Source organism: Camelina sativa, chromosome 2 (assembly GCF_030686135.1).
Source record: "Camelina sativa cultivar CO46 ecotype springtype chromosome 2, ASM3068613v1".
Taxonomy (NCBI): Eukaryota; Viridiplantae; Streptophyta; class Magnoliopsida; order Brassicales; family Brassicaceae; genus Camelina; species Camelina sativa.
Window position 1 is genome coordinate 28,117,894 of NC_141881.1, and position 18,177 is coordinate 28,136,070.

Here is an 18,177-nt window from a genome sequence, read left to right on the forward strand (position 1 = left end):
AAGTTAACAGTCAAATATTTATAACAAATAGATCAAAATTTAAGTTATATATATGTGATAATTTTGTTTAGTATAAAATTATATAATTGTATTTGACTGTTAATTATAAGATTTAACTCACAATTTACCGCAAAATAATTTGTTCTCTACGTTATCATAAATTACTCAATTTAATATATCTAATATTCTAATATTGATAATGTTAGCAAAATAATGAAATGATAAATTATATGTGTAACACCAAATTAATGATAATTAAACTTATATTCATATTGATCCAAATCATTCGCACAATATAATTTCGTTGCGTGTTATTTTAACTTTTAATTGTAAATATTCATTATATATTAAAATAACTCAAATGTATAATAATATATATCTGGAAATACTTGTTTTGTTACAAAAATCCTAAAACAAATTTTAAAATATATATCCATTTATAAAAATTCAAATCACATCATATGCTGAAAAAATCTAAAATTTTATTAACTTTATGTAGTAAATAAAAATTCAAATAATTAAATATAAGATTAAATAAAAATGAAAAGAGAATTCTATTTTAATATAATATATTGCTTTAAATTAGGTAGATAGATTTTAGGAAATTAATATTATCAAGTAAATAAATGATTGTGTTTGGTTGTAAGGATCGTAGAAAATTTAGTTGGGAATTGTTTGAATACAAAGATAAGAGAGGATGACACAAAAATTACTTAAAAAATGTTAAGATAGATATGCATGCACAGAAATCTAACAATTATAATTGATCAATCTATAAAAGCAACCATTGGTTTTTCGTTTATATGCTTTGGGTCGAAGGTTTAATATTTAAGCAAAAACAAAAAAGTCATCGGAAAATGGTGTCGTCGAAGATTCGATTTGTAGCTCTTCTCGTTATAGTTTCTCTCTTTGTTAACAATGTGCAATCCGCTCGTGAGATCTCTTTCCTCTCTTGATTTTTAATATATACATATATATATGTCAATATGAACATCTGATATATTGCAATATTCAATTTGTTATTAACTAGAACAATATATTATCATTATGAGTAAACAGCTTGTATTATGATTGATGAATCAGAAATTATGGATTCGTCACAAGACTGTGATATCAAAGGACCATGTCAAACAAAAAAAGATTGCTTCTTGAGCTGTGGAGGCACACCACCCTATAACAATATTTTGTGTGTGCCTTATGGAAATCAGCGTGTATGTTGTTGTATTCCAATGTAATGTAACTTGATTGAGATATCATTATATTTTAAAAACTATTTAGAAATAAACAGTTAATAATGTATTATTTCTTATATTTGATTGATTAGATGTCTTGAGAAAATTTCTACAAACTGTTAATTATAAAAAAGATACATTATTTAAATACTACAAAACAGAAATAATCATAAAATATTATATTAGTTTATAGTTTGCATAGAAATTTGAAAATATTTCATAATATTATAACATGAAATAAAAAAAAAATATTGTTTTTACATGTGTCGTGATCTGATATCGATAAATTGACATGTATTGTGATCATATTACCGACTTATTTTGATATGTGTTAACGTGATCTGATATCGATAAATTGACATATATTGTGATCATATTACCGACTTATTTTGATATGTGTTAATATCTTAAAACAATAAGTTAACACATATCATAGTTATGTTAATGATTAAATATTAAAAACTAAAATTTTCATATAATAAAATTATTAATTTTTACTTTTTTAATTTGAACATATGTCAAAAAATTATATGCATATCTAAATGTTGACACGTGTTAAAAATTATAAGAAGAAAAATTAATAATTTTATTATATATAAAGTTTATACTTTATACATATCTAAGATTGTAGATTATATAATTGAGAAAGACATATATATATTATTATCATTTAGATATGTATACATGTACATGCATATATTACATGTACATATAAAGTTTATACATATCTAAAATTTTAAATATGATAAATTATTAATTTTTTCTTTTAGATATATGTGCATGCACTTGTAGATTGTTAGATATATGTACATGCAACTATAGATTACATAATTGGGAAGAACATGTATATTATTATCATTTAGATATGTATACATGTACATGCATATATTACATGTATATATAAAGTTTATACATATCAAAATTAAATATGTATAAACTTTTAGAGATATCATTATATTTTTAAAATTAATAATAAAAAGCTAATTTAATAATATTAATAGATCATTTCTTATATTTTTTCGATTAGATGTCTTTATACTATCATTCATGAACTTAAAATAACCCCCACTAAGTCTTATGCATGTATGAATATTCTTCTAAGTTCTTTATCTTACTTAAGAAATTCCCAAAGGAATCGATCATCTTTTGTTGTGAATTTTTCAAACTATAAGTCCATATATCTTTGCTAGATCTTATTTTTTTTGGAAATATATATATAGTTTAAGTTGCATACGTTGATGAGTGATTGAGTGGATCAATTAATTAAAGTAAACATGATAACCAAAATTTAACCAAAAAACATGGTAAACAAAATTAATTTAATAAAATTGTTGATCGAAGGACCCTAACAACAATTCTTATAGAATTAGAACATTAGTATATTTTGGGGTCAAAACGGATAAATATTTAAAGTTAAGGATTACAATGAAAGAAATTAAAAGAAAGCCTATTTGTTTAAAATTAAAATTTTATTTGTCTTAGCTTATTAGCTTATTTGTCTCTTGTTTGGTTTCACTTGTTGGTATAATAACCCTACCCCTCTCCCCTTCTTCTACTTCTACTTGTTCTCTGTTCTGTCCACTCTCTCTCTCTCTATCTCTATCTCTATCTCTATCTCTCTCTCTCTACCTTTTTGACTCCAGTCGCCGGCGAAATATTCAACGGGTGATAACTTTTTTTCTGGGGATTGACCCGAGACAACCGCGAGAGATCTAAATCCACCATTGGAGTTTTTTTCTTTTTGTGTGGAGGTAAGCTTATAGATGAATTAGTCTTCTCCTTTTTTTTTTTTTGTATGATTTGTTAATCCTCATCTGCTCTGTGTGATCTTTGGTATTTGGATCTGAGTCCCATTTACAAAGTTCAGATTTTTATTTTTTTTTAATTATCGGATTCGGATCTGCTTTTGACTTTCGCTTTGGATTTGATGAAACGATCTCAATGTTATTCTGAAACTATTCTACTGTATTTGGATCGGATTTATATTAAAGATACGATTTTTTTTTTATATTTTTCTTCGTTCTGGTTTGATTAAAATCTTCTTGCAGATTCTGACATTGTGTTATATCTAATCTACAGATTGATCCAAATTGGGCAATTCAATGGTTTGGGGTTTGAGGTATATAATGTTTTTAATTGTTTGAAGATTTTGATGGACGAAGTGGTAGTAGTAGTAGTAATAAAGAGATGGAGATTGTTTTGGAGCAGCAGCAATCGAAATCTGTATCTGGATACTGGGACAAGTGTTGCCCAGTTAAGAAAGACTCGTTTTTTATGATTGGAGAAGAAGAAGAAGAAGAATAAGAGTCTTAGAACAGAATCTGTTGTTTGTATTGATTGAAATAGGTTTCTTTGTTTTTTTTGGTTTTGGGTTTTTGGGTTTGGATTCTTTGTATTGAAAAATAGGGTATTTTAACATTTAATAATGGCTGCTGAAGAACATTCGAATAAGAGAAGACGAGTCTCTGCTTCTGCTTCTGCTTCTGCTTCTGCTTCTGTAGTTGTGAATTCCATGGTAGGAGATGATCATAGCCTCAGGTTGGGATCAAGTGACTTGCTTCTCCCTGGTCTTATAGATGATGTTGCTCTAAATTGTCTTGCTCGGGTTCCTAGATCAGACTTTCCTTCCTTGGCTCGTGTAAGCAAGAAGTACAATAAGTTGGTCAACGGTGGACATTTGTTTGGCCTTAGGAAGGAGCTAGGGGTCGTGGAGTATCTTGTTTTCATGGTTTGTGACCCGAGGAGAGGTTGGTTGATGTTTTCTCCTATGAAAAAGAAATGGATGGTGTTACCTAAAATGCCCTGTGACGAGTGCTTCAACCATGCTGATAAAGAGTCTTTGGCTGTAGACGACGAGCTTTTGGTTTTCGGGAAAGAGTTGTTTCAGTTTGCTATTTGGAAATACAGTTTGAGGTCTCGCTGTTGGATCAAATGCGAAGGTATGCATCGTCCTCGCTGCTTGTTTGCATCCGGAAGCCTTGGTGGGATAGCTATAGTTGCTGGAGGAACAGATATGAATGGGAATATATTAGCATCAGCTGAGCTTTATGATTCTTCTTCAGGGAGATGGGAGATGCTTCCCAATATGCATTTCCCTCGAAGACTATGCTCTGGATTTTTCATGGATGGTAAGTTCTATGTGCTTGGAGGCATGTCAAGCCCTAATGTATCAGTTACTTGTGGTGAGGAGTTTGATCTGGAGACAAGGAAATGGAGGAAGATTGAAGGAATGTATCCTAATGTGAACCGAGCTGCGCAGGCTCCACCTCTTGTTGTGGTGGTTGAGAACGAGCTGTTTACGCTCGAGTACTTAACCAGTATGGTGAAGAAGTATGATAAGAAGGAGAACAAGTGGGAAGTAATGGGAAGGTTACCACAGATGGTGGATTCATCAAACGGTTGGGGGTTGGCGTTTAAACCGTGCGGGGATCAACTGTTGGTGTTTTGTGGGCAACGAGGTCCTCATGGTGAGGGCATTGTGGTGAATTCTTGGTGTCCAAAATCAGGAGCTAAAGATGGAAACTTGGATTGGAAAGTGCTTGGAGTTAAAGAGAATGTTGGTGTGTTTGTGTATAACTGCGCAGTGATGGGTTGTTAAAAAAGGAAACCATCTTTGTTACTTCAACTTGGGAAGTTGAGGGTTTCTTTTTTTTTTATTACATCAGATCTATCTCTGGTTCGTTCTTCTTCTTCTTCTTCTCTATTTGACTGGTCTTTTTAGTTTATTTTGCTCTTGGGGATCATAATGCTTTTGTTGTCTTTTCTGTGTTTAATTTTTGTGGGTAAATTGGAAAAAAAAAAGTGAAAATTCATTACTCTGCAAAATGTTTTCCCCTGTTTGTACTTTGTTCATCATTTACTGAATGAGAAGAGAACAAAATAAAATTCACAATGTGTCCTTGCTTTACCGAGAGTTGGATTGTTGTATTAGTTGCGGTTTTTGTAGTCTTTTCATATGGAAGAAGTGAAAGCAACAGACTTTAATGGGAGGTTCATGATCCTATGACCAGTCTTAGGAGACCCCCACACAACCCAAAGCCGGAGGAAAAGGAGTGACTTCGAATCAGGATTTATGAAGTGATAGATATGATTTGTTTAGAGAATTTAATGCAGTCAATATTTTAAAAAAAATATTCGAAACAGTCTCGATCTATTCCGAAGAGTACGTACTTACGTTGCGTAGTACAAATTTTAGTCTGAAATATCTTCAGTGACTCACTGTGAGCTGAAAAAGTAGTCATGTGATGCAGTCATCAGTACACATGTGTAATCTTGGTAGTAAGTTCAGTCAGTGTGGTACAACTTAGTTCAAAAATTGTAGCGGCAAAGGGAAACAAATGTACTTTGTTAACTTATCAGGCAGGAATCGCCATCTGCCCATCTCTACCACACTACACACAGAAAATAATGCAGCTTCATGATTTCAATATTATTAGCCCATTATTTATAAACGGGCCTTGTGGCTTGTACTGCCTGTGGACTACTTACTTGGAATCTAAAAGTTGTTTCTCGACAGGTCTGCGACTGCAATACTACAAGACACAAGTATAGGTAGCTTGTGAGCTGAGAGCTACCGAGAAAGAAGAGGATAATGACGTTGTCGGATCTGATGGATTGGATTTTCGCATTTTTCCAATTTGGTCATTTATTCCCAAGGGGACCAACCTAGTATTTACAACTTTTTGCATGCGTGAAAGTTAACCTCAAATATTATGTAGCTAGGTTTGTCATGGAAGTTACAAATAATCCACAATATATATTTATGGAAATTTCAAGGTTCTGTAGTCGATTCCATAAGCTAAATATGATAATACTATAGCTTGAGAGTTGATTGAAAATATCACTTTAACAAAAAAACTACCTGTTATGAATCTATTAAGTCATAGACTCATATCCTTAGAATTCTAAGAATTAAAATCCTACTAATAAACAAGGATGGTCCAGTAAAATTAAATAAACTTCAATAAATGTACTATATATAATTTAAGATTTTCTAAAAGAAAAAGAGAAAACTATACGAAAAAGACAAAACTCTATGGCCGTGTCAAAAACCCTAGTTATATCGTTATTAATTTAGTAGGCTCTTATTCTATAGAATCTTCAAGTTGATTCTTTCCCCCCTCCCCAACAATGTGGGTCGTCGAGCTAGCTTGACCTTACGTATAGTCGTATACACACACACACAAACTTTATTTCTCATGTATAGCTTAATTTTCAATATAGTGAGTCATCATCATTAATGGTAGGTTCTAACTTCTCATACATGCTACAAGAAACTTGTTGTATATGATACATGTAAACATTTTTCTTTTCTTTTTTTTGTTAAAGGATTTAACATGTAAGCATAATCCTTGAATATATCATTACCACCAAACAAACAAAAAACCTATAATGATGTACATATTTGTAGCTAGAGAGAGAGCGAGATTGCCTACCAATATGCTTTAGCTTTGCCTTTTGTGTCGGCCAATTCTGGTTGATTTGGATCACTTTGGTATCTACTTTCACTTAATCGGTAGGTTAGGCCATTCAGATATAAAAACATCCAAATCAGAATACTAGATTTAGTTCATTTTTCAGTGGATAGAAAATTGTTTTTAGTGATAAACATAAATCTTCTTTAAACGTCCAATTTTTGGAAACTTTCTCAAGTTTTTCTATATATAATCACAAGTTTTTTCCTCAACCAAAAAGAAAATCAATACTAGTATAACTAATATTTTGTGTTAAATTTCACCGTTAATTTGTGTTGTGTCCTTCAAACTTAAACGTAGAATTATTAGAAGCTTCCAATCACATAACAAATATTGTGAATTCGTGTCATATTGGAAACATAGAGATCGAGTTAGCTTTATTGGATATAAAAGCAAATTAAAATCTTCAGTCTAACACTTCCGATAAAGATTGGTTTGTTTTGAATTCAAGTCAAAATTAGCTTTATTTCATGAGTGTGATTACTCGTACAATGTTTTGAAAAGCAGAGATTCTTCGTAAGAAGCAAAATATGTAAAAATAAAGCCGCTTTTATTTTGAGTATCATTATTCCAAAGCCGAATTCAAATAAATAATATCGACTTTTCTCCTTTAAAACCAGCAATTACAAAATGTTTACATGACTAAACTTTTTTTTAGGTTCTGTGTGTTTGTGGCTATTCATTAATCATTATCATCAAGCAAATATTAGCTGTCACCAGAAAAGCAATACTGTATTATACTTCATACAATATAAGTGATATGAAGTTATAACTAAATTATTAATTAGCCGATAACTTAGGTTAGTCTACAAAAATAGTAAAGTTGTAGTTCCTTTCGCTTAACTCAGTAACATGTAATCTAGGTTTTCGAAATGAATTATAGAGGGTTGTTTCTTTCAGCTTTGGAGGATATATGCTATACATGAATTTAATGAAAACAAAAACTTAAACAATGTCAAATCACAAAGCATATTTTATCATTTCTATAGTTTTCGTATAGAATAATTGTTTAATGAGGTAACGTATTATCTGCGCCACCTAACTAAGCACAAACTTAACGCATGATCGTGATGTATGAAAAAATTCCGATCCTAACATCAAACAACCTTTCCTAAACCTAATGCATCACTAGCAACCTTTAATAATCAAAGGTTTCTTACAAAAAAATAATAATAATATGAATTATCTTGCCAAATAGTAATATTTATCTAATTATCTCTAGCTAGCCATATCACATTATTTAATTTGTCTATCTTTAAAAAGGGTAAAAAAATCTTTTTTTTTTTACAAAAAAAATATAGTTTTTAGAAAACATGAATTATCATCATCACTAAAAGTTGCTTTAATCAAAGATTAAAGGGATTCAGTTAATCCTCCCAATTAGTGTCTCGTCCGTTGATGAATCCAAAACTATGTGTTAATTAAACGTAATTTATATTAGATACATCAAACACCTAATTGTGGAAACGAAAATTTCAGTCACAATTAATTTCTTTATGGAAACCGTTACACGGTTCTGCAGGTGACTAGACATGATGAGAACAAGAATACAAATATGCAGGTGTTACATCAAACTTGTGTGATATGACCAAAAGCAAAAATTCAAAAAGGTATTTAATTGAAAATGAAAAGAGAAGAAAAGCCACTAAATCACTACGATATAGACAGTAACACACATGTCATACATTCTCACATGAGTTAGTTAGTACTTTGTACACACAAAATGTAAAATTAAAATTACACAATTTTGTTCTGTCGTGTATCATATTGTGCCGCGCCCGCATCAAAGTAACACGCAGCACACACTATATATATGTGTCTTTCTCCAATTGTATTTTTATAAGTGTCTACCACCTTTTTTTTTTACCGAATAATTTGTGAGAGAATATAGCATCGCATATATTTGAAGCCTAATTGCTTCAACTACTATATAAGTTATATAAAAAAAAAACAGATGTTAGGATCACATTTGATATAAATGAATAAGCCCAACACTAGTGACTTATATATCATCCAGAAAAGAAATTCAAATTTTACATTGGGGTAAGAAAAAAAAAAAACACGTAATGCTTTTAGCCTTTTTTTTCTAGCTAATAAGGGAAGAAGAGGATGAATATGACGAGAGAAGAAGTAGGAAGTGTAGGGAAGGCAAGAAGGCCCATCTCTCACTCTCTCTATCTTTTCATAAATGAGAATCATGCTTTTCTCTGTCTCTCTCTCTCTCTTCTCTTTTCTCATTCATTCTTCTTCCTCAATTACAGCCCGATTCCACTATCTTCATCATCATTAAGTAATGCACTAATCTCGAGAAGATAAAACAAACAAACACCTCTCTCTCTTTCTCTTATCTCTCTCTCTATCTCTCTTTTGTTTCTTCCGTTTCAAAGTTTCTTCCTTTTGGGCGGGTTTTAAGGAAAAATTTGGAATTTTTCTCTTTTTGGGTACGTTTCTTTAGTTTCTGAGCTTCTTCTACTTGTGGGTTTGCTTTTTGTTATTATCTAGTTCTAGTTACTGTGTCACGCTTTTCTCTAGCAAGACTTTGATGACTATATAACAAGATTTATTCTCTTGAGCTTTTCTCTGTCCTTCCTTCTAATTAAAGTCTTCAATTTTTTGTTCACTACTTTTAATGTTGTTTTGAGTTCGTTTTCTCTTCCTTTTGGTACAGAGTATTTGAAGTTTTTTGGGAATATTTAAAAGGTTGCCTTAAAACTGAACTCAATCTCTTGCTGTTTTGTATTAGAAAGATGGTGGGTACTGAGGAAAAGCCTCTTAATACTCTTGATTCAGGTCATGCTGATTCTGCCTCTGCTTCAAATCAGGTACATATACACACATCAAATTTTATGTATGTATGCTAAAGTATGGATCTTTGTCGAATCTTTAAATGAATTTAGATGTGTTCTGTTTAATGGAATTGAAAAGATTTGAGCTTTTTTGTGTTTACAAAATTCAGATCAAATTGATTCGTGTTGTTAGTTTCATCCATTAGTTGAGGAATTGCTCATAGAAACTCATTTGTTAGTTTCATCTCTGGTTTTAATGTGAAGGCTGAAGGATCATCTGCTATAACAGAAGAGACTTCTTCTTCAAACGTTCAACAATGGAGGCGAAAGAACCTCTCTTTGCAGATACCCTCTAGAGCAACTGGTCTTTCATCTGAAGACTCGGTTGTTATCAAAATGCCTCCAACACCTAGTCCAACCCCGAGAAGAGTTAACTTTTCTCTGACTTCGACTTCTCCAGGTCCTGTTCCTCCTACTCCTTCTTCTGCTCTTCCGCGTGCCAAATCTTCCTTGAAGAATCTGTTGCCAAAAGCTGGGTGTAAACCAAAAACCTCTAACACTGATATCGAGAAAGGACAAGGGAACAATGCCTCTTCTCCTTCTGCATTGCAGGAGAAGGCTTCAATAGCGAGGTCATTATCACTTTCAAAGCTATTTACGCCTAGGATCAAGAGAACTTCATCTCTACCTGTGACTCCTATTATTCTTTCACACTCTGAGTCAGCTCATGGAGGAAGCAGTGTTGCTCCTCCAACTCCAAGCGTAAGCTTTTCTCTTGTATCATTTTCAGAGAACCTTGCTATTTTGTTTAGGTACTTATATACTTGGTGTTGCAGAGCAAAGGGAGTGTGCACATTGCTCGTTCTCGCTCTGTGCCTGTTAATGACAAGGAACTAAGTCTTAAGGGAATGGAGTCATTCTTTAGAGTAATCCCTTCGACTCCTCGTGTTAAAGAAGGAGACAATTTCTCAAATGCATCAGAGGCTGGTGGTGATACTGGTAAGTTTGTGTTTTAATCATTTATATGATTTATTTTCTTGTTTCTTAGATGTTTGTTTACTGGACACAACAAGTCTATCTTAATGTATTGAACAGAAACAGGTGATGCTGATGGAGAAGATATACCTGAGGATGAAGCAGTTTGTAGGATTTGTTTAGTAGAGCTCTGTGAAGGAGGAGAAACCTTAAAAATGGAGTGTAGTTGCAAAGGAGAACTTGCTCTTGCCCACAAAGATTGTGCTCTTAAATGGTTCACCATAAAGGGTAACAAGACCTGTGAGGTTTGTAAACAAGAAGTTAAGAACTTACCTGTGACACTCTTACGGATCCAAAGCCTTCGAAACTCTGGTGTTGTTCAGCTAGATGTCACTGGGTACAGGTAAAATACGAAACATCCAAACTCTCTTATGGTTAAATAGGAAAACCTTTGCCTGAATCTATTCATTATTTCTCAACAGGGTCTGGCAAGAGGTACCGGTTCTTGTAATCATCAGCATGCTCGCTTACTTCTGCTTCCTCGAGCAGCTCTTGGTAAATTTATAGACATATTACAGACAGATATTGATATAGATATTGATATACAGAAATATTACAGACAGATATTGATAACATTATCTTAACAACAATAAGCTTACGGAAGAATCACCCTTAAGGTCTTAACAACAACAAGCTTACGGACATATACAGAAATATTACAGACAGATATTGATAACATTGTCTTATTTCCACCAGGTTGAGAAACTGGGTACAGGTGCAATAGCGATATCTCTGCCGTTTTCTTGTATTCTTGGTCTTCTTGCATCCATGACCGCATCAACCATGGGTAGGTCTTCTTTTGGAAAAAAAACTCTTCTAAATGTGTTCCTCCACTCTAATACGTTTTTAGCTCTGGAATATTCCTATGCAGTTATGAGAAGATTTGTCTGGATTTATGCATCTGTCCAGTTTGCTTTGGTGGTTCTCTTCGCCCATATATTTTATTCCGTGGTTAGTACCCTTCAACACATCTTTCTTGATGCTAAAGAACTTGCCAGCTTCTGGTTTAGCTGATAAAGATAGAGACTTTTGTGATCTCTTAGAGCAAAAATCGACATATATCAGTCTATAAACTCAAATCTTTTGGTTGCTAAAATCTGATCTCTGAGTGGTTACAGGTGAAGTTGCAACCAGTTCTGTCAGTTCTTCTGTCAACATTTGCTGGCTTTGGTGTTTGCATATGCGGGAGTTCAGTGATGGTTGAATTCGTGAGATGGAAACGAAGATGGCGAGCAAGAAGGCTAGAACAACAGCTAAACCAGGCTCAGACGCTGACACAACCACCCCAACAGCTGGATGCAACAACCTCTCGGCATCATCCAAATACCTCGTAGAGCCAGGAAGTGGGAAAATGATTTCACATTTATACTGTTAGTTCAGTTAATGTTATGTAATGATTTGTATAAAAAGAAAAGAGAAAGTGATAAAGGAACGCTTTGTTGTTTTGTTTGTTTTGCTACCTTGCATATACACAGTTTGTGTTGTTGTAAGTTTGAAACTTCGATTTGCTCAATCTCTGCAAATCAAAGGTTTGTAGTAGTATTGTTTTTTTAGGCTTATATTGGTCACATGAGTTATTGAAGTTGAGTTGTAGAAAATAGTATAAATTGAAGTTGGTATAACTTGCTGTAAATATTTTGTGGTAAAACAAAATATGATTTATTAATTTTACCAAAATTACTAATTGGTGACACTTTTGTGGTAGATGTTATAGTATGTATTATTTGATTATAATTATTAAAAAGTGTTAGTGAATACATTTAATAAAATTATTAAAAATAAAATAAATTAAATATATAAATAAGAAAATACTTTTAATATACACAAAGTTAACTAAACTTTTTTTTTACATTGCAAATTAAAAAATTAAACTACATGCATTCCATAATCTTTACAATCTTATCATATTTAGATCTATGCATATTTTCATTTCAAATGATAATAAAAATAATAGTTTTGGCATATATAAGAAATTTAAAGTAACTAATTAAAAGAAGTTGCTAAATAAAATAAAAACAGTAAAAAATATTTTTATCGATATATGAATTAAATAAAAACAAAAAAAACCAAATTATTGTATTATATAACTGATTTTTTATTTTTAATTAAAAAATAGATAACTCAACTTACAACGTCTTAACTTATGAAAATTTTCATGATGTTGAATAATGTTTTGAATTAACAATTTTACAAAGGCTATAACTCAAAATTATAAGTCAACCATAACTCCATGTAACTCAAACTCAACTTCAAAAAATTTTGTTGTGTTGTTGATTGGTAACATTTTCATTTTTTTAAATATTTTTCTTATAATAAAAACTTTAATAAAAAATTATCAAAACTGTCACGAAGCAATCACGTGCGAATTAATTCAAAACTAATCTTTTGTGTTTCCGAGTTAGGCTTAAGTCTTGCCATCGTAGTCCTTCTTCTCTTCTTGACGACAATGTATGAGATTTATACAACGATAGATCTCTTCACAAGGCTGATAAACTTTTCCAATTTAAATTGTAAATTAAAATATATAAATAATAAAATAATTTTAATATACACAAAGTTAACTAAATTTTTTTTTGTTACATTGCAAATTAAAAATTAAACTATATGCATTTTATAATATTTACAATCTTATCATATTTAGATCTATTTCTATTTTTATTTCAAATGATGATAAAAATAATAATCTGTCAAAATATAAGAAAATTTAAAATAACTAATTAAAAGAAGTTATTAAATAAAATAAAAACCGTTAATATTATTTTTATTGATATATGAACTAAATAAAAACAAAAAGAATAAAATTTTATATTATATACCTTAATTTCCGTTTTTTAACCAAAAATAAAAGATTTAATCGAAAATTATAAAATTAGTTGTCACGAGGCCATCACGTGCGATACTTCAAAGTCTTAGTTGGTCCTTCTTCCCTTCTCGCCGACGGTGTATGAACTATGAATCTCTCCACGAGGCTCGCTGAGAAACTTCCCGGAATCTTACCGGCGCCGTCATCTCCTCTCTTGCGCAAAGGTTGTTTTTTTCAATCTGTTCTGTTTATATTTACAGGTTTTCTGAGAAAATTTGGATTTCAATTCAAAGGAATCAACTTTTAGGTTGTAAGGTCCAGTTTCGAATTCATAAATCCATTATTCTCATATGTGTGTGTGTGTGTGTATTAGGAGTCTCCGAGTTAAGATTCTTTTCGATAGCTAACCACAGTAGAAGATTGGGATGGGGATTACAAAAGAAGATGGTTTGGAGTTTGGACAGAGCTGAAACATGTGTAGTGAACAATTCATGTTTAGTTCATCCTGCAACTGAAGCCTATGCACAAGAAGCTATTGAAGCAATCAAATCTGAGAAAGTTATAGCTGTACCCACTGATACGCTTTATGGCTTCGCTTGTGATGCTTGGTAATATGAATAAAAATCTTAACTTTATTTACCTGCAATAAGCTTTTTTACATTGCTTGGACTAAGTTGTGATTGTATATGTAACATAAACAGTTCGTTAGACGCGGTTAACCGGATTTACGAGATCAAAGGGCGTAAGCTAACAAGCCCTTTAGCCATATGTGTTGGCGATGTATTAGATATCAAGAGAGTTGCTACAACGAATCACTTACCTCATGGTTTACTCGATTCTCTCTTACCTGGTCCAGTCACTCTCGTACTTCAACGAGGTTTGTATCTTCTTCTTAAAGTGTTTGTATCGATATGATATCCTTTTTATGTGAGAGTGTTCTTGTAGTGTTTTTTTAAACAGGTGAATCAAGCATTCTTGAAAAGTCTTTGAATCCTGGGATTGATACTATTGGAGTAAGGGTACCAGATTGTGAGTTCATTAGGCAAGTATCGAGAGGTTCGGGCAGTGTGTTGGCTCTTACAAGTGCTAATCTAAGCGGTGATAGAAGCAGTGTTTGTGTTAAAGATTTTGAGAATCTATGGCAGCATTGTGCTTATGTCTATGATGGTGGTTTGCTTCCATCAGGTCGAGCAGGATCTACAATAGTTGATCTGACTAATGTCGGAAAGTATAAGATCATTAGACCCGGAAGGTAAATACAATTCTTAATTAGATAGTTAATGTGGTTTGATGGATTTAAAGTTTAAATCTTTGTGTGGTTCTTGATATGTTGTTGTTAATATAGTGCGAAGCATGCAACAGTGGCGATTCTTGAAAAGTATTTGCTGGAGGAAGAACAAGAGGAAGAAGACCTTTAAGAGAAGAAAGCTAAACTTGCAAAAGAATCTGAGAATATGCTTTGGTTCTTACTAGATTTTATGGTATGTATGTTTTTAGTTTGTAATACGAGAAGATTGTTGTTGGTATTTTGACTTAAGTTTCTTATTCTTTCTTGGTCATTAATGGGAAATTAAATCCTGTATTATTTTGAATCCATATTGGTTTTATTATCAATTTTTTAAAACAAAGTCAAACGTGTTGCACTTAAAAAAGAAAACAAAGTTTTATATAGATTTTGGATGCGGTTTTGTTGTTGAGTTTTCTTTGGAAGCGTAGCACATTGTCAGAGACGATCTTTATCAAAATTGTATGAATGGTTTACGTAATACATATATTGATAGAAGCTTTCTTTCGACATAAAAAAAAAAACACTTTTCAGAATCACTAAATGCCCAAGTAATTGAACGTCTAAAACACATAGAAATAGTATACCATTCATTATTTAAAAACTTAATCATGCTAACAAACCAGTGTGATAATAACCATAGGAGGCCTCTAAACCAAAATAAAATTGCCGGTACAGAAACTACATGCTGTGATCTAGTCCACAACATCACGGGACATCATCACAATGCTTCATGCAGCTCTCTTTAACGGTTTATAGGAGTGTGCATGCGCTCAACGATCTTATCCACAGCATCACGGGACATCACAAGCGTATCATGTAGCAGAATGCTGTAAACATTTAGCCCCTGCAAAGCGTTACATAAACAAGGTTAAAGATTCGCTAATCCATTAAAGTCGCAAGGTTTGATATGTGATTATCTATATAACTTACTATTGATGGAATTATGTTGACATAATGTAGATTCTGGGTGGCTAGCTTCAGCTTTTCATCAATAGGACCACCTTCTACAACAAGGACTTTCTTTGTCTTGTCCATCTGATTGTAATAATTCACAATGTTCTTTGTTTTATGCGTAGGCAATGCCAAATCATCAAACACGAGGAGCTGCATAAATTTCCCCAACCATCAGATACAATAAGAAGACCAGTTTAATAACAAAGGCACAGTTATGATGGACGATCAAGAGCACAAGTTGTGATTAAGAAGAGAAAGAGACTGACTTTTCCTTCTGCGGCTCGAGCTGTCAATGCTATTTTCAGTCCAAGCCGTCGGACCTGCTTATTCATCTTTATCGCATGGCTTCTCGGTTTGGGTCCATGCATCACACAACCACCTCGGAACTAAGGGTTCAATAAAGTTCAATCAGAGAGCTAGCTATATATGATGGCAAGAAACCTACCTTAAAAAATAAAATTAAAGTTATTTACCTGCGGACCACGCAGCGTACCATGTCTAGCTCGACCTGTACCCTTCTGATTCCATGGCTTTCTACCAGTTCCACTAACTTCACTCAATGTTTTGGTCGAATGAGTTCCCTAAATATCATCAACCAACAAAGTGTCACACACTTATTGATTGTTTGCTTATACGACTAAATTAAGGCGGCACAGTGAGATTACTAAAATTAGTTAGTTACCTGCTGGCGTTTAGCAAGCTGCCATCGCACGACATTGTGAATGATATCTTTCCTTATTGGAACATCAAAGACATCACCTGCTAACACCATGAAACCCTTGTCCTCGTTCTGAAAATTTGTCACCGGAATGACCAAGTCTTGGTATTGTCCTATGGCAAAAAGTATCAATACCAGAACCAATAGTCAACACATGTCCAGAAGTTTTAAAAAGAGAGAAGCAATAAGGAAGGAAAAGATCATCATCGTTCAGAAATTTTAAACACGTCTCAAGCACAATCACAAAACAGAGAGAAACACTGGCAACCAAACCTAAGTTAAACCTTCACGTAAATAAGCTAAATGAGGCCTGGAACACTCCTCTCAAAACATAAAGTAACTACATTTCTCCAACATAAAATGTACAAAATTCTCAGTAAAAGGCGTATGAAAGATACAAAGTTATGGAATTAACTTGAAAACGAAACATAGACGATACCTATGGTTCGGTCTGGTGTAAGCACGGTCGTCTTTTGCGTAAGTAAATCAGAAGGAAACGTATCATCATCAGGAGGCAAAATAGAAGTCGAGAGCTTCCGGTTGGAAAATAAAGCCATTCCATTCTGCAATATATTGATTTAAGAGAGATGAAACCCAGAAGACAACTAAAAAAAATAACGAAAAATACTCAGGAAGATGACAACTCAAGTAGATGACCTTGAAATCACTAGTAAGAGAAGCTAAACCATTTCCAGATGTATTCACGGGCAAATCTGTTCACAGAGAAACAATCTCAAAGAGATCAAGGAAACAAAAACATACATAAAAATCACATTTTGACACACGAGTGAAGAATGAGATAAATAAATACTTGGTGAAGAGACTCGTCCTAGAGCTGTTAAGGATCCCAAAGTGCGAAAGATCCTTCTTGCAGCCATAATCTCTCTGAAGCAATAAAAAAAGAACCCTAGCTAGCTGCTCATCTACAACACGAAAAACCCAATTTCTATCAAAGGCTGATTCGAGCGATTAATTAATATAGAAGAGAAAAAGAAGTCAGATTCGATGGATCCAAAATTCTTAATGCAACTCATCTTTTGATTATTTAACAAGAAGACCTGAAGGACATTGAAGTAGTACCTATGGATTATCCGGTGATAAGACGGCCGTGGAGAATGCGGCGGCGGTTTTTGCGACTGAGAGAGTTAGTAATAGTAGGGGGTGAAGAAGGTTACGAGGTTTAGGAGTCAGAGAGTCCTTTTGTTTTTTCTTAATTGTGCTGTCACATTTTTAGATATGACAAATACCCCCCTAATCTCCAGGCCAATTTTAATATTTTATTGTCAATTGCACCTTTACTTTGAAAAGTAACAAATAACCTCCTATACAAAACAAACTCCAAATATTTGTAAAAAAAAAAATTGGCAATTATATCACTAATCAAAAAACTCTAAGCCATGAATTTTCATTTTTTTCATTACAAGTTTATTCATCGTTCTTGAATAATCTTTTTCACGTAGTCTATAATAATAAGATTGTTATCCTAATCATAGATTTTTCAAACATAATCCAATATTTGATTGAAGTAGCCAATAAGATATAGGTGTTAGCAGATTCGCATTAAAGGGTACCAGATTGTGAGTTCATTAGGGAAGTATCGAGAGGTTCGGGCAGTGTGTTGGCTCTTACAAGTGCTAATCTAAGCGGTGATAGAAGCAGTGTTTGTGTTAGAGATTTTGAGAATATCTGGCAGCATTGTGCTTATGTCTATGATGGTGGTTTGCTTCCATCAGGTCGAGCAGGATCTACAATAGTTGATCTGACTAATGTCGGAAAGTATAAGATCATCAGACCCGGAAGGTACAATATTGCAATATGTTTTGTTAATATAGTGCGAAGCATGCATTTTAAAGTTTAAATCTTTGTGTGGTTCTTGATATGTTGTTG

The 18,177-nt window shown here is 32.8% G+C and overlaps 4 protein-coding genes across 14 annotated transcripts; 3 read left to right on the plus strand and 1 right to left on the minus strand.

The window, feature by feature from the left end:
• The first annotated feature begins 2,712 nt into the window (after positions 1-2,712).
• Positions 2,713-5,124, plus strand: LOC104738007 (F-box/kelch-repeat protein At5g60570). The gene is made up of 2 exons (XM_010458249.2): positions 2,713-2,983; positions 3,312-5,124. Exon 2 carries the CDS (start codon positions 3,658-3,660, stop codon positions 4,828-4,830), a length of 1,173 nt encoding a protein of 390 aa, XP_010456551.1. The 5' UTR covers positions 2,713-2,983; positions 3,312-3,657; the 3' UTR covers positions 4,831-5,124.
• A 3,541-nt stretch (positions 5,125-8,665) lies between these two features.
• Positions 8,666-12,109, plus strand: LOC104738018 (uncharacterized). 10 transcript variants are annotated; one of them, XM_087491084.1, is made up of 9 exons: positions 8,666-9,147; positions 9,375-9,528; positions 9,757-10,254; positions 10,329-10,491; positions 10,588-10,870; positions 10,950-11,022; positions 11,224-11,314; positions 11,399-11,478; positions 11,646-12,109. In XM_087491084.1, exons 2-9 carry the CDS (start codon positions 9,454-9,456, stop codon positions 11,859-11,861), a joined length of 1,479 nt encoding a protein of 492 aa, XP_087347210.1. In that variant the 5' UTR covers positions 8,666-9,147; positions 9,375-9,453; the 3' UTR covers positions 11,862-12,109. The 10 variants fall into 10 exon arrangements, with proteins under 10 accessions (XP_087347210.1, XP_087347215.1, XP_019093148.1 ...); XM_087491089.1 differs by having other exon boundaries at positions 9,454-9,528; XM_019237603.2 differs by having other exon boundaries at positions 8,711-9,147; positions 11,378-11,478.
• A 1,295-nt stretch (positions 12,110-13,404) lies between these two features.
• LOC104738040 (uncharacterized) lies at positions 13,405-14,958 on the plus strand. Of its 2 annotated transcripts, none has more exons than XM_010458279.3 (5): positions 13,405-13,554; positions 13,704-13,938; positions 14,032-14,207; positions 14,291-14,582; positions 14,676-14,958. In XM_010458279.3, exons 1-5 carry the CDS (start codon positions 13,479-13,481, stop codon positions 14,746-14,748), a joined length of 852 nt encoding a protein of 283 aa, XP_010456581.1. In that variant the 5' UTR covers positions 13,405-13,478; the 3' UTR covers positions 14,749-14,958. The 2 variants fall into 2 exon arrangements, 1 of the variants encoding a protein (XP_010456581.1); XR_015584286.1 differs by having other exon boundaries at positions 13,417-13,554; positions 14,276-14,582.
• Positions 14,959-15,104: 146 nt separating this feature from the next.
• On the minus strand, positions 15,105-17,724 carry LOC104738051 (uncharacterized). The gene is made up of 9 exons (XM_010458293.3): positions 17,371-17,724; positions 17,102-17,213; positions 16,948-17,003; positions 16,730-16,853; positions 16,255-16,403; positions 16,046-16,153; positions 15,839-15,958; positions 15,549-15,722; positions 15,105-15,462 (listed from the first exon to the last, which is right to left on the minus strand). The coding sequence occupies exons 2-9, from the start codon at positions 17,166-17,168 to the stop codon at positions 15,361-15,363; spliced, it is 900 nt and encodes a 299-aa protein (XP_010456595.2). The 5' UTR covers positions 17,169-17,213; positions 17,371-17,724; the 3' UTR covers positions 15,105-15,360.
• Between the last annotated feature and the right edge of the window lie 453 nt (positions 17,725-18,177).